Source organism: Myotis daubentonii, chromosome 16 (assembly GCF_963259705.1).
Source record: "Myotis daubentonii chromosome 16, mMyoDau2.1, whole genome shotgun sequence".
NCBI lineage: Eukaryota > Metazoa > Chordata > Mammalia > Chiroptera > Vespertilionidae > Myotis > Myotis daubentonii.
The window spans coordinates 17,326,007-17,339,328 of record NC_081855.1 but is presented as its reverse complement, the minus strand read 5'-3'; the positions used below and the strand labels follow the sequence as shown (position 1 = coordinate 17,339,328).

Genomic DNA, 13,322 nt, shown 5'->3' with positions numbered 1-13,322 from the left:
CACAGGGCCCCGGCTCCATGTGGGGTGGGAGCGGGCCTCAAGGAGGCTTCAGGGTCGGTCAGCAGGACACTGGGGCCCAGGAACATGGGAACCTCGACCCCGGGCTCCCGGGAGGAACCCGACCATGGCGGGGCGCTTGGGGCCGTCTCTTCTCGCTTCACCCAGAGCCTTATGTAAGAGCTTTTCTCGGGAAACAGGAAGTCGTGTTTGCCAAGTTCAGCACAGAGAGATGTGCCGGCCGTATTCCAGCACACCCGGCCCGGCCTTAACCCCAGAGCCCGGCCCGTTTCTTGCTTCAGAGACCCTGGATCTCCCCGCTGGCCTCTCCCCCCCCTTCTTGCCTTCAGTCAGTCCTAGCAAACTCCCCCAGAGATCGCTCCTCGGCCTGAGCCAGGGGGTCTTCCACCCTCATCCCTTGACCCTCCACACTGCCCAGCTTGTCCCTTCATCCCTGCTCCTGGCACCATGCCCCACCGCCAGCCAACCTTCCCTCCCCCACTGCTGGGGCCGCCCCAGGTTCCTGTGCTTTGGCCGCTCCTTCTGGGCGCCTCCTGGGTGCCACCGCAGCCCTGTGCTTCCTCGAGGGACGGGCACCACATTCTCCGGAGGCTGCAGGGTGGGGGTCTCAGCAACACTGGCCCCACAGCAGCGTGCCAGGAGCACCCAGTGCCCTAGCTTGCTTTCCTCCTCCCTCCTTTTTATTCTCAAGTTCCTTTTTATTTCTCCCTTGCGTAACGCCCTTCTCCCTTCTGCACCACTGCCTGCACCTCCTTGCCACCCACTCCTGAAGCCACCGCTGTTGGCAGGGTCCCCAGCTCATGCCAGCCTCATCTCCTTCCTTTCTAGCCCCCAAAGGGCCCCCGGGAGACATGGGGGGCCGGGGCCGAGAGCCGGCACTCTCAGTTGCCCTCTGGTTGAGTTGGGGGGCGGCTTTGGGGGCTGTGGCTTGTGCCATGGCTCTGCTGATCCAACAAACAGAGCTGCAAATCCTACGAAGAGAGGTGACCCAGCTGCAGAGGACTGGAGGGCCCTCTGGAAAGGGGGAAGGGTCCCCATGGCTGAGCCTCCAGGAGCAGGTGAGTGAGGGGAGGAGGGTGGCGGGCCAGAGGGCTTGGTGGCAGGGTTGTCTCTGGCACCCTGGGTTCCAGCCTCCGGGTCTGCAGTGTCTCCAGTGGGTACATGAGAGGGTCCCGGGTTTGGAGGTCAAGAGAGCAGCCATTCCAGTAAAGGAAATTGTTAAAGATTAATGCTTCTTGTACCTACCAGATCCTGGAGGACAGCCAGCACCAAGCCTCAGGCTGCTGGGGAAAGGTGCCCGAGAGATGTGGGCACTCCTGGGCAGGGGAGGGCCGGGGAGGGCCGGGGAGAAAGGCTGACTGGGGACCTTGCATCTTGGCCTAACCCTGACCCTCTTCCCACAAGCAGAGCCCTGACAGCCCGGGAGCCCTGGAGAACGGGGAGAGGTCCCGGAGAAAGAGAGCAGTGCTCGCCCATAAGCAGAAGAGTGAGGCCTTCGGGGTGCCGCGGGGTGGGAGGTGATTAAGCGGCATGAAGACACGGAGGTGGTCACCCCGAGTCGGGGTGAGGGTGGAGGGCCGACAGCAGGGCAAGTGGGGTAGTGGGCATTGCTGAGGTCTCCTCCTTCTTTCCTCAGGGAAGCACTCGGTTCTGCACCTTGTTCCCCTTAACATGACCTCCAAGGGTGAGCACTATTTTAAATGGCTTTTGGGGAGAGGCGAGACCTGGGAACTCTGGGGCTGGTCCCCGGCCTGAGAGAATCGTAGAGGTGAACAGTAAGGACGCACAGAAACCCTGACTGCCGCACCCCTCACCTCCAGCGGACTCTGATGTGACAGAGTTGATGTGGCAACCGGCTCTTAGGCGTGGGAGAGGTCTGGAGGCCCAAGGATACGTAGTTCGAGTCTGGGATGCTGGAGTGTATCTGCTCTATAGCCAGGTAACCCCAAACGAACGCCGAGCCCCCCACGGGGGCCTGGAAGCCTGCTCTCCCGGAGCCTGATGCTCCAATACCGAGGGCTCTCAACCCTCTTCACACCAAACTTGGGAGACCCTCCTTCATTCCTTGGCGGGGCCCTGAGGCCTCTCAGAACTGAGCCCTCCCACCCCGCTTTCCTCAGCGTCTCCCCCCTTCCCTGCCAGGTCCTGTTTCACGATGTGACTTTCACCATGGGTCAAGTGGTGTCTCGGGAGGGCCAGGGGAAGCAGGAGACCCTATTCCGCTGTATACGAAGCATGCCCTCCAACCCAGACTGGGCCTACAATAGCTGCTACAGCGCAGGTAACAGCTCTGTGGGCAGTGGGGAGAGGGAGCTGAGAGGAGCAGGGCAGATCTGCCTGGGGGCCGTGGTGGGAGGGCGATGACAGGGGGTTGTGCATGTCGAGGTGGACCTAAGCAACGAAGGAGAGAATACCGACATCCTCACAGGAAGCAGAAAAAGGTTGAGCTGGGGGAGGGCAAAACGTCGGAGCCTCTGCACAGCTGTCCTCACTGAGCACCTGCTTCCTCTGTTCTCAGGCGTCTTCCATTTACACCACGGGGACGTTCTGAGCGTCACAGTCCCCCGCGCAAGGGCCAAGCTTAGCCTCTCTCCACACGGAACCTTCCTGGGGTTCGTGAAACTGTGATTGTTACAGAAGGTGGTCCTGGGCTTGGAGGACCAGCGCGGGTCGGGTACAGCTGGGAGAAGCCAGAAGCTGACTAGACAAAGGGCAGGGAACGCGAAGCAACAGAGGTTTCTTCTGGGTTTAACTGGAACCCTCAGTTGGACAACTCATGACTCTCTGTTCCTCCCTTTTCCCTTTCCACTCCAACCCCTAGACTGTGATTTCAGGAATACAAAGGAGGGAGACTATCTTGCTTTTGTCTCTGATCTAGCCCCAGATTCTTGGGGCTGTGGAGGGCGAGGAGAGAATGCCAGGCATTGTCTCCCTGCTCCGGGCCCTGGAAGGCTTCCAGGACGGCACCGCCACCTAGCGGCGGCCCGGGAGAACCGCCCGCCGGCGGGAGTGCACAAAGCCGCCCCGCGCGAGGAAACTCCCGGCTCCTGCGCCGCACCTTCCTCGAGGCGTCCATCCTGTCTCTTCGCCGCACCCTCGCTTCCCTCCATCCACTGCGCCTTGGCTTCCATCACGAGAGGACTATTTATTACGGGACTCGGCAGGGGATGCCCGACGACGACGACGGTCCCCGTGCAGCCACGTTCCTCTTTGGGTCCCAGGTTTTGCCTTTCATGCTCGGCATCCCCCGGCGGGGCAGGCCGCTCCAAGCCCCTCTGGGCTGAGACGGGTCGCCGGGGAGCCTTGGATGAATCCACCGCACGTCTTGATGCTGGTCTTGCCTCACGCCTGAGCTCTTTGTTCTACTCAAAGTTAATAAAAGAGAATAAGTGATACCTCGGACCCATTCCCCCACCGCCTTCCCTCAGCCCCGGCTCGGGACCTCCTGCCTCCAGCACTCCCCTGGCGCCCCACGACACGAAAGGGCTCGGCCCGGGCGCTCCAGGCTGAAAGGACCGTGCCCGGCGGCGGTCGGGGCGCGCAGGCGCAACAGGGAGCGGTGGGGCGCGCGCAGCCTGGTCAGCGGGCGCGCGGAGGCGTGGGCTCGGGGGCGGGCCCGGCCCGTGGCGGCTACGTCCGTGGGGGGCGGGGCTAGGCGCGCGGGGACCGCGCCGGCGCTGTTCGCCGTGTGACGTAGTAATCGTGCGCCGCCACCGCCGGTGGGCCTGGGGCTCGCGGGAGGGGAACCAGGCGGAGGAGGGGGAGGCGGTGGAGGTGGAAGCTGAAGCAGAGCGAGAGGCGGCCGCGGCGGGGCGGCGCGCGGCCCAGAGCCGTTGGGAGCCTGGATTGAGGCGGCGGCGCCTGAGGACAGCAGGAGTGGCGGGGCCGCCGCCGTCACCGGAGAGATGAGCCGGGAAGCCTGAGGCCGGAGACGCCCGCCCTCGGGCCCGTCAGTCCGGCTTCACCGCTCCCGGTGAGGACGCCCCTGCCCTTCCCCCCCAGCCCTGCCCGGCCCTTCCTGGACCTCACTCCCACCTCACCCGGGCTCAGGGGGCCCTGGAAGGGGTTTCTCCAGGCCCCCGCGCTCCGAGAGTCCGAGCCTGTAGGACGGTGCCGCTGCTGGGACGCGTTCTGCTCCCCGGGGACCGCGGAGCGGGGGCTGGGCCAGCCTGGCCGCTCGGCTCCGTTTTTCCCCGGCGCCCGGATTCAGGTGCTTCGGCAGCCCCTGGCCCTCCTCCGGCTGCCTGTGCCATGCTTCCCTTGGCATCAGATCTACCACCTGCACCACAGCTCCGGCCTCCCGTTCCCTCCCGAGGCGGTCTGAGCATGCTCCCGCTCCCCCACTTCTTCCCTCTCTAGACCACCGTTTCCTTTTGGAAGTTGCGTTCTCATGTACCATGTCAGTGTTCCCCGGCTGAGCCATATCCTTCAGTACCACTCCTGGTGGTATTAAAACAGCGAAATAGAGCCTGAAAATTTTGGGTTTGACCAAATAAGATCCCTAAGGCCTTCTGCTTTAGCCATTCTCCTTTGCCTCTGTCTGGGAAGGGGAGAGATGATGGCACAGTTGGTAGAGGGTCCCTTGTGGACCATGTTAACCAGGAAGATCTGAAGTTAGTTTTGTGTCCCCACCCCCACTCCCACCCCCCTTCCCGTTTTGCATTTCTCTGAATCCTAGTTTATTTGTATCTGACTCCAGAACAGGCATGTTGAGGAAGAAAGGCAGGATCCGGGGTACAGGTACAGAATGTTTAGATTCTGACACTCCTTTGTTTTACAGGCTATTGGAAGATGAAAGAGACTATACAAGGGACCGGGTCTTGGGGGCCTGAGCCTTCAGGACCTGGCATAGCTCCAGCTTACTCAAGCCCTAGGCGAGAGCGTCTTCGTTGGCCCCCACCCCCCAAACCTCGACTCAAATCAGGTGGCGGGTTTGGGCCAGATCCTGGGTCAGGGAACACAGTGCCAGCCAGACGCCTCCCTGTCCCTCGGCCTTCTTTTGATGCCTCAGCTAGTGAAGAGGAAGAAGAGGAGGAGGAGGAAGATGAGGAAGACGAAGTGGCAGCTTGGAGGCTGCCCCCCAGATGGGGTCAGCTGGGAGCCATTCAGCGCCCTCGCCCTCCCCGCCCTACTCATCGAAAAACCTGCTCACAGCGCCGTCGTAGAGCTATGAGAGCCTTCCAGATGCTGCTCTACTCAAAAAGCACCTCGCTGACATTCCACTGGAAGATTTGGGGGCGCCACCGGGGCCGGCGGCGGAGCCTTGCACACCCCAAGAACCATCTTTCACCCCAGGAAGGGGGTGCGACACCACAGGTGCCATCCCCCTGCTGTCGTTTTGACTCCCCCAGGGGGCCACCTCCCCCTCGGCTGGGTCTGCTAGGTGCTCTCATGGCTGAGGATGGGGTGAGAGGGTCTCCACCAGTGCCCTCTGGGCCCCCCATGGAGGAAGATGGATTAAGGTGGACTCCAAAGTCTCCTCTGGACCCTAACTCGGGTAAGGTGGGAATGGGTGGAGGAAGGGTTGGGGTGGGCTCAGATTCTAGAGAACCAGGAGCCTCTGGCTGTGATGAAAACGGCCTAAGGAAAGTAGGGTGGCAGAGTGAGGGCGAGGGTAGTGGTGGTGGTGGTGTCCAGAATAGCTGTGAAATGTCTTAAGCCCCACTTTCAAAAGGAACTAAGGGGAGGTAGTCAAGGCTGGGATACAGAATCCTTAGATAGGTGTTCATTCTGTGCAGAGATGAAAAGGGAGACATGGTTTAGAAAGGTCAGTCTTGTCCACTTGAAATCCCTCTTCTTCATTCAGTCTTTGAGGATAAAGGCCCTGCGGGTGCATCTCCAGAGGGTGCCGTTCTCATAGTGGTGGGATGGGAGCTCAGCTGTGGAGTATACATCACCTGTATGGTTGTGTGTGGCATTCTCATTCAGAATATTTCTCTTTAGGAGAATCACACTAAACAATTTGGGCTGTGTTTTTACTAATTGTTTATTGAGAGCCTTTGCTATATATGTCAGGTACTGTGCTAGGTGCATCTCTCCGACTCCCTAGTCTTGCTTTTCTCCTATGAGTATGGTTAACCCTTAATACAGATTTTAACAGTGTGAGTCCACTTATATTTGAAGTTGGCCCTCCATGTCTGTGAGTTTCACATCTGGGGATTCAAACATTCATGAATCAAAGACCTTTTTTTGTTTTGTTTATCCTCACCTGAGGATATTTTTTAAAAAATTTTGTTGTTGAGAGAATGAAAGGGAGAGGGAGAGACAGAAGCATCAATGTGAGAGAGACATATTGATTGGTTGCCTCCCACTTGTGCCCCCCAACCGGGTCCTGGGGCTGAATTTGCATCTGCAATCGAATTAAGTGCTCTTGACCAGAATCAAACCACAACCCTTCAGTCCTCAAGCCAATGCTCTAACCACTGAGCTAATGGCTAGAGTTCAGAGACTATTTTCAGTACGCAGTTGGGAATCCACAGATGCAAAAGCCTGATTATATGCATTGTGCTCTACCATTTTACATAAGGGGTTTGAGCATATGTGAATTTTAAATTTTTTTTTTAAATATATGTTTTATTGATTTTTTACAGAGAGGAAGGGAGAGAGATAGTCAGAAACATCAATGAAAGAGAAACATCGATCAGCTGCCTCCTGCACAACCTCCCACTGGGGACGTGCCCGCAACCCAGGTACATGCCCTTGACCAGAATCAAACCCGGGACCCTTCAGTCCGCAGGCCGATGCTCTATCCACTGAGCCAAACCGGTTTCGGCCACATATGTGAATTTTAGTATCCACAGAGATCCTGGGATCAATCCCCCATAGATACTGTGGGACAGCTGAGTTTTGGGGGGAGTTAAAAGTTATACATGTGTGAGGGGGATGTAGTCTCCTTAACCCCCACATAGTTCAAAGGTTAACTAGTAACTCTTCCTCTCTATCCCTATGTAACCTCTTGGACATGCTTATCTCATGCTTTAGGTTCTCCTTAAGAGTTTATATTGACTTCCCATTGTCCTTTGATCTGAACCAGTTTTTCATCCCCATCCTGTTCCCCTGCCCTACAGGCCTCCTCTCTTGTACCCTGCCCAACGGCTTTGGAGGATCATCTGGGCCAGAAGGGGACCGAAGTCTGGCACCCCCTGATGCCAGCATCCTCATCAGTAATGTGTGCAGCATCGGGGACCATGTGGCCCAGGAGCTTTTTCAGGGCTCAGATGTGGACACTGCAGAAGAGGCAGAGCGGCCCGGGGAGAAAACTGGCCAGCATAGCCCCCTACGGGAGGAGCATGTGACCTGCGTGCAGAGTAAGGAACCCTAGGGGACCTAGTCTCTTCCCTAACAGACTCCTAGATCAGAGTCTGGAAGTCTTACCCTAGACTCTTTCCCTCCTGCATTCAGGCATCTTAGATGAATTCCTTCAAACTTACGGCAGCCTCATCCCCCTTAGCACTGATGAGGTGGTAGAGAAATTGGAGGACATTTTCCAGCAGGAGTTTTCTACGCCTTCCAGGTGAGGCATCAAAGCGATGCCCTTTAGAAGAGGGCTGGGATTTAGGGGGTGGGCAGAGAACGCTGCTTTTTCCGTCAGAGGGATGTACTTGGGAAGGAGGAGGAAGCTAGAACTAAAGCAGGGTAATGTGCAGGCAAAGTGCCTGGGAGGGTCTTTACCTGGAATCCTGAAATACTGTGTATACCTGAGTATTCATGTGCTTCTTTCTGAGGAGTGGGCCTTTAGCAGGTCTCAAAAGGGACCCATGACCCAGAAAAGGGGGGAAGATTAGACTCTTATCCTAGACAACAGAAGGGACTTCTGTGTGCCCTAGCCCCCTTGTCTTTTGAGTGACTCCATCCTTGGCCTACTCAGGAAGGGCCTGGTGCTACAGCTGATCCAGTCCTACCAGCGGATGCCAGGCAATGCCATGGTGAGGGGCTTCCGAGTGGCTTATAAGCGGCATGTGCTGACCATGGATGACTTGGGGACCTTGTATGGACAGAACTGGCTCAATGACCAGGTGAGGAGGAGAGAAACAGGCCCAAGAGGGGGCAGGGTGTCTGGGGCCCTCTTCATGGGAAGACCCCTGTACCCATATCACACCCTCCATGGCAAGTTGCCTCCCATCTTTTCCCCAGGTGATGAACATGTATGGAGACCTGGTCATGGACACAGTCCCTGAAAAGGTAGGCCTAACCAGGTACTTCAGTTCCCAGGGGAATTTCCACAGTTCTGAGCAGCTTCTCAGTCCCTTTCATCTCCCATTTTACATAAAGAGGGTCCTAGTTTCTGGGTAGAAGGTAATCTGTTAAATTCAAATCTATAGTCTTGGTCCTGAATTGAACAAGTCTATTTCTTTCCCCCAGTCTTTAGTGTTTTTCCCCTATGGCTAACCCACAAATTGGGATAGGAAGCTCTAAGATAAAGGTACAAACATGTTTGGGGTTTTTTCTCTCTCTGGCAATTGGGATACAGGTTGTTGAAAGCAGTCTTTAGAGCCATAATGAAAGGAGAGGACACTGGAGGCCTGAGGTTTTTAATTCCATCCAGCTCTTTTCTATCATTGGCACAGGTGCATTTCTTCAACAGTTTCTTTTACGATAAACTCCGCACCAAGGGTTATGATGGGGTGAAAAGGTGGACCAAAAACGTGAGTTATGAATTTACATCTACTTATGTTAACACCTTGCCTTTAAAGAATTAGAGTTCTATTTTTATGAACTCTTTCCTCAACCTGTTTATTCAATCTTTCAATATTTATCAAATGTCTTCTGTGTGCTAGGTACCATTCCAGGCACTGAGGATACAGTGTTAAGGAAAACTTCATTGCCTTTATAGGGTGAGAATAAATAAGCAAGTTAAGTTTCAGCTGGTGCTAAATGCTATAAACAGATTAAAACAGAGTAACGTAGTAGCGTGGGAAGTGGGAACTTCATATTGGGTTATCTGGGAAGGCCTCCATTAGCTGGACTTGATGACCCAGCCAAGTGCAGATTTGGGGGAAGAGTGTTCTAGGCAAAGGGAACAGCAAGTACATGGGATACAGAGTGAGAGAGAACATTTGAGGACCAGGGCCTGTGTGGTTGAAACAGCAAGGGAAAATGATACAAAATTTGGTTAGAGAATAGATCATGTAAGGCATGGAGGATAGGGTGGATTTTATTCCATGTATACTGAGAAGCCATTGAAGAGTTTTAAGCAGGCTGTGAAGTGCTTCATGTTTTGAACTCTTATTTCAATGATGAGATGAAAGGGAGCAAGAGTGGAAGCAGGCAGATTAACTTAGAGAGTAGCACAGAAGCCCACCTGAGAAACGGAGCAGTGTGGTAATGGTAGAAATAGAAGTAGTTTTATCTAGGATAAAGTTTTGTAAGTAGAACCAATAGGACTTTCTGACAGATTGGATGTGGGAAGTGAAGAAAAGAGGGAAGTCAAGGATGATGCCTGTTACGGGGAAAGTATTATCTGCCTGTATTTGAGTCCCACCTCTACATTTTTTTCTGTGACCTTGGGCGAGTTACTTTACTTTTTCAAGCTGCAGTTATCTCGTTGTTCGGTTGAACAGAACATCCTTGAAGGATTGTTGTGTTAACTGATGAACATTTACTAGGTGCCATACATTGTTTTTAGTGCATTATGGATATTTAGTTTAATCCTCATAACAAATAGGTGATATAGGTGCTGTTATTTTCACCCCAGATAAGGGAACTGAGGTATAAAGAGTTACTCCCCCTGTCCCATAATAATAGTAGCAGTTAATGAATATAATTTGTCCCATAATAGTAGCAAAAGAAAATATAGAATGCAACATTTATTATCAAAAAACTATATTACATTAAACAATAATTTAAAAATAGTAGTCCTAACTTTTATTTTGAGTGTTCAGATAGTTTCTGGATTTTTCTATAATTTCGTTACTGCATTTTAAACTTGTAGGGAGGACCCCTTGGCTGCGAAGCTCTGCTTTCCCTGTGTGCGTGAGCTTAAAGTTATTGGAGCCACCGTTCTTCATTGCTTCCAGCATAACTTGTTGAAGTGACAGAAACGTATTATCCAGTGTTTCGGGAAAAATATTATCAAAGGCTAATATGGTGCCTCTTCTGCTAAGAGGAATATGTCTAAGTTTTTCAAGTTTTTCTCCATAATCTTTGCATTGATGTCCACAGTTTTGTTTTTTCAAAGAATCAACATTAGCATAAGATTCTCCTTGAAAATTATTTTTGGAAGCACGTTTCCAAATTCTTTTTTTTAATATATTTTATTGATTTTTTACAGAGAGGAAGGGAGAGAGATAGAGAGAAACATCGATGAGAGAGAAACATTGATGAGAGAGAAACATTGATGAGCCGCCTCCTGCACATCTCCTACTGGGGATGTGCCCGTAACCCAGGTACATGCCCTTGACCGGAATCGAACCTGGGACCTTTCAGTTCACAGACCGACGCTCTATCCACTGAGCCAAACCGGTTATGGCTCCAAATTCTTGATGTGGTCATTCTGTTGCACTTAAATTGTTTTGCAGCTAATGTAATTGCACCTTTCTGCAACTTTCCCTTTTTCTTTTGATGCACCAAGAACTGGACAATCGCAACTCCATCTTTGCTTGAAAACTCTTTTTTTCATCTTTTACAATGGGTTGATATTCAACTGAAATAAAACAATTGATTTCGATCAGCGGATGAAATAAGAAAAATAGTAATAATTCGTAATAATTAAATTAACCTAAAAATTGAAAGATGCGTCAAAACAAATGACAGATGTCATGAAACATTGATTTTGATTGAAGGCTTCGCAATTTTGCACTACAACATAACTTACAGCTGCATTCGCCAGTAATTCCCGTTTAAATATTCACTTGCTGCTATTATTATGGGACAGAGGGAATATTAAGTAGCTTGCCAAGGTCACAAGCTAGTAAATGGAGAAGTGGATTTGAACCCTGGCAGTCTGGTTCTAGAACCCTGAGCCTGGGTGTTTAGCTACTAAGCACTTGTACCTTTAACATGTGAAAAATAACTGGCCATTCTGGGCTGCTGAGTGTTTGTTCTGATACCACTTTCTCTGTCTTGCTTTCCTCCCTAAGCCAAGAATCTAGACATCAGACGTTGAGCCTTGCCTCGCACTCCAGGGACAGTCTTGTGTTCCCCCATGTGGCTCCTCGCCTGTTCCTCCATTCTTTTTCTTTTTCTTCTCTTTAAATTTAATATCTTTTTATTGATTTCAGAGAGGAAAGAAGAGGGAGGGAGAAACATCAATGATGAGAGAATCAGAGGTCAGCTGCCTCCTACATGCCCCCCCACTAGGGACTGAGCCTGCAAGGTGGGCATGTGTCCTGACCGGGAATTGAACTGTGACCTCCTGGTTCATAGGTCGACACTCAGCCCCTGAGACATGCCAGCCAGGTTCTCCATTCTTTAGAACCTCATGGCAGTAGGCAGGACTCATGTGCTGTCTGATCTGATCTCTGACACTGCCTCCTTAGGTGGACATCTTTAATAAGGAGCTGCTGCTAATCCCCATCCACCTGGAGGTGCATTGGTCCCTCATCTCTGTTGATGTGAGGCGACGCACCATCACCTATTTTGACTCGCAGCGCACCCTAAACCGCCGCTGCCCTAAGGTTTGTGAGGGAAGGGGATAGATGGGTAGAATTGGGAAGGACATCCAGTGGCAAGGCATTCCAGGCAGACAGGCGGGTTTGGAGGTCTCTGGAGAAGCAACCTGGGCTTGGTGCCTGACCACCACACCATGAGTTCAACTTCTTCTATTTCTCTATGTGCATAGCATATTGCCAAGTATCTACAGGCAGAGGCAGTGAAGAAAGACCGGCTGGATTTCCATCAAGGTTGGAAAGGTTACTTCAAAATGGTAAGTTTCTAGAGGAAGGGGCATGGAGTTAATGATGGGGATAGTGGTAGGAGGCAGAAGTTGAAGTCACATCCCTAGCAGTCACCAGGTAAAGGCCCTACCTTCTTTCTGTTCTCTAGAACGTGGCCAGGCAGAATAATGACAGTGATTGTGGCGCCTTTGTGTTGCAGGTAAGCAGATGACAGTTGGATTAAAGGGTTGGGAGGGAGATGGGAGGCTCTTCTACATCCCTTACTTGTCTCACAGCCACTTGTGGAGCAGGGCGTAATCTTGTGTGTTCGAATGCAGAAATCCTGGTTTCATTGGTTCTTTTCTGGCTTCACATCCCACACTGGCCTCATCCTTGGTCTCTGGCATATACCTGCTTTCTCACCCCCATTGCAAAGTGTTTTCTTTTTAATACTAGGTATGTCATGTACCAAATAAGCATCTTGGATTTAGAGTCAGACTTTTTCTGAGTCCCAGGCTATAGGGCCTTGGATTCTTCTATTTGTGAAATGTTCTCTGAGAGATCAAATGAGATACATGTCATGTGAAATGTGTAGCACAGGTCCTGACTTAGGGCGATACTCAGGAGGTGGTTCTCACGGCCTGCTTTGTTAACACCTAGTACTGCAAGCACCTGGCCCTGTCTCAGCCATTCAGCTTCACCCAGCAGGACATGCCCAAACTTCGTCGGCAGATCTACAAGGAGCTGTGTCACTGCAAACTCACTGTGTGAGCCTCGTATCCCAGGCCTCAAGCCCATTCGTTAATGGGCAGGGGGACATGGGAGGCCCTTCTTCCCAAGAAACTTCAATTCCTTTCCTCTCCTGCCTCTCCCACCCAATTCCCTTTGGTTTTTCATATTTAAATGTTTTAATTGATTTCTGTATTTTTTTTTTCTTTGAGAGAATACTTGTTGTTTTCTGACGTCAGGGGGTGGCCGTGGAAAAGCCCCTTTTCCCCTCCTCTGCAGCGGACTATTGTGGCCTGGGTGGGGCAGTGATCCTCCTTCCATGTGTATGGGTGGGCCCAGGAAAATCTGCTGGGGTGGCGGGCGGGCAAAGGGATTCCTGCCTGCCAGATCTTCAAACTTTTTTTTACATATATATATAAACGCCACGGTCCTGCTCTGGTCAATAAAGGATCCTTTGGAGATACATGGTGGTGGTCTTCCTTCAGGGATATGCTCTACCTCAGGCTTTCCTCCCGCTGGTGCTGTCAGCTACCCTTTTGTGGGTCTTGAGACTGAAGGGGCCAGTTTGCCATCCCTGGCTCAGACAGTGCCAGCACCACGTCTTAGTCACCACAAAGAACCCCCACCCAGAGGAGCAAAGGATGGAAGAAGGAGCATAGGTAATCCTCAAAAATAGGGGAGCCTGAGAGGTCCTGAAGTTGGGGAACAGGACACTTAAGGGAAGGGAGCAGCCAGGATTCGAGACAGCAACCCCAGTGCTCT

General features: G+C 52.3%; 3 protein-coding genes across 4 annotated transcripts; 2 read left to right on the top strand and 1 right to left on the bottom strand.

Annotated features, from left to right (window-relative positions):
- Window positions 1-57: 57 nt before the first annotated feature.
- TNFSF13 (TNF superfamily member 13) lies at window positions 58-3,413 on the top strand. 2 transcript variants are annotated; one of them, XM_059668760.1, is made up of 7 exons: window positions 58-1,076; window positions 1,267-1,311; window positions 1,426-1,504; window positions 1,655-1,702; window positions 1,839-1,957; window positions 2,161-2,299; window positions 2,537-3,413. In XM_059668760.1, exons 1-7 carry the CDS (start codon window positions 819-821, stop codon window positions 2,644-2,646), a joined length of 798 nt encoding a protein of 265 aa, XP_059524743.1. In that variant the 5' UTR covers window positions 58-818; the 3' UTR covers window positions 2,647-3,413. The 2 variants fall into 2 exon arrangements, with proteins under 2 accessions (XP_059524743.1, XP_059524744.1); XM_059668761.1 differs by lacking the exon at window positions 1,267-1,311.
- Window positions 2,871-4,285, bottom strand: LOC132219270 (atherin-like). The gene is made up of 3 exons (XM_059671648.1): window positions 4,059-4,285; window positions 3,461-3,977; window positions 2,871-3,380 (listed from the first exon to the last, which is right to left on the bottom strand). The coding sequence occupies exons 1-3, from the start codon at window positions 4,283-4,285 to the stop codon at window positions 2,871-2,873; spliced, it is 1,254 nt and encodes a 417-aa protein (XP_059527631.1).
- On the top strand, window positions 3,776-13,023 carry SENP3 (SUMO specific peptidase 3). Its single transcript, XM_059668756.1, has 11 exons — window positions 3,776-3,991; window positions 4,799-5,515; window positions 7,086-7,325; window positions 7,420-7,531; window positions 7,886-8,033; window positions 8,152-8,199; window positions 8,586-8,663; window positions 11,496-11,633; window positions 11,798-11,881; window positions 12,001-12,051; window positions 12,492-13,023. Exons 2-11 carry the CDS (start codon window positions 4,810-4,812, stop codon window positions 12,600-12,602), a joined length of 1,716 nt encoding a protein of 571 aa, XP_059524739.1. The 5' UTR covers window positions 3,776-3,991; window positions 4,799-4,809; the 3' UTR covers window positions 12,603-13,023.
- The last annotated feature ends 299 nt before the right edge of the window (window positions 13,024-13,322 follow it).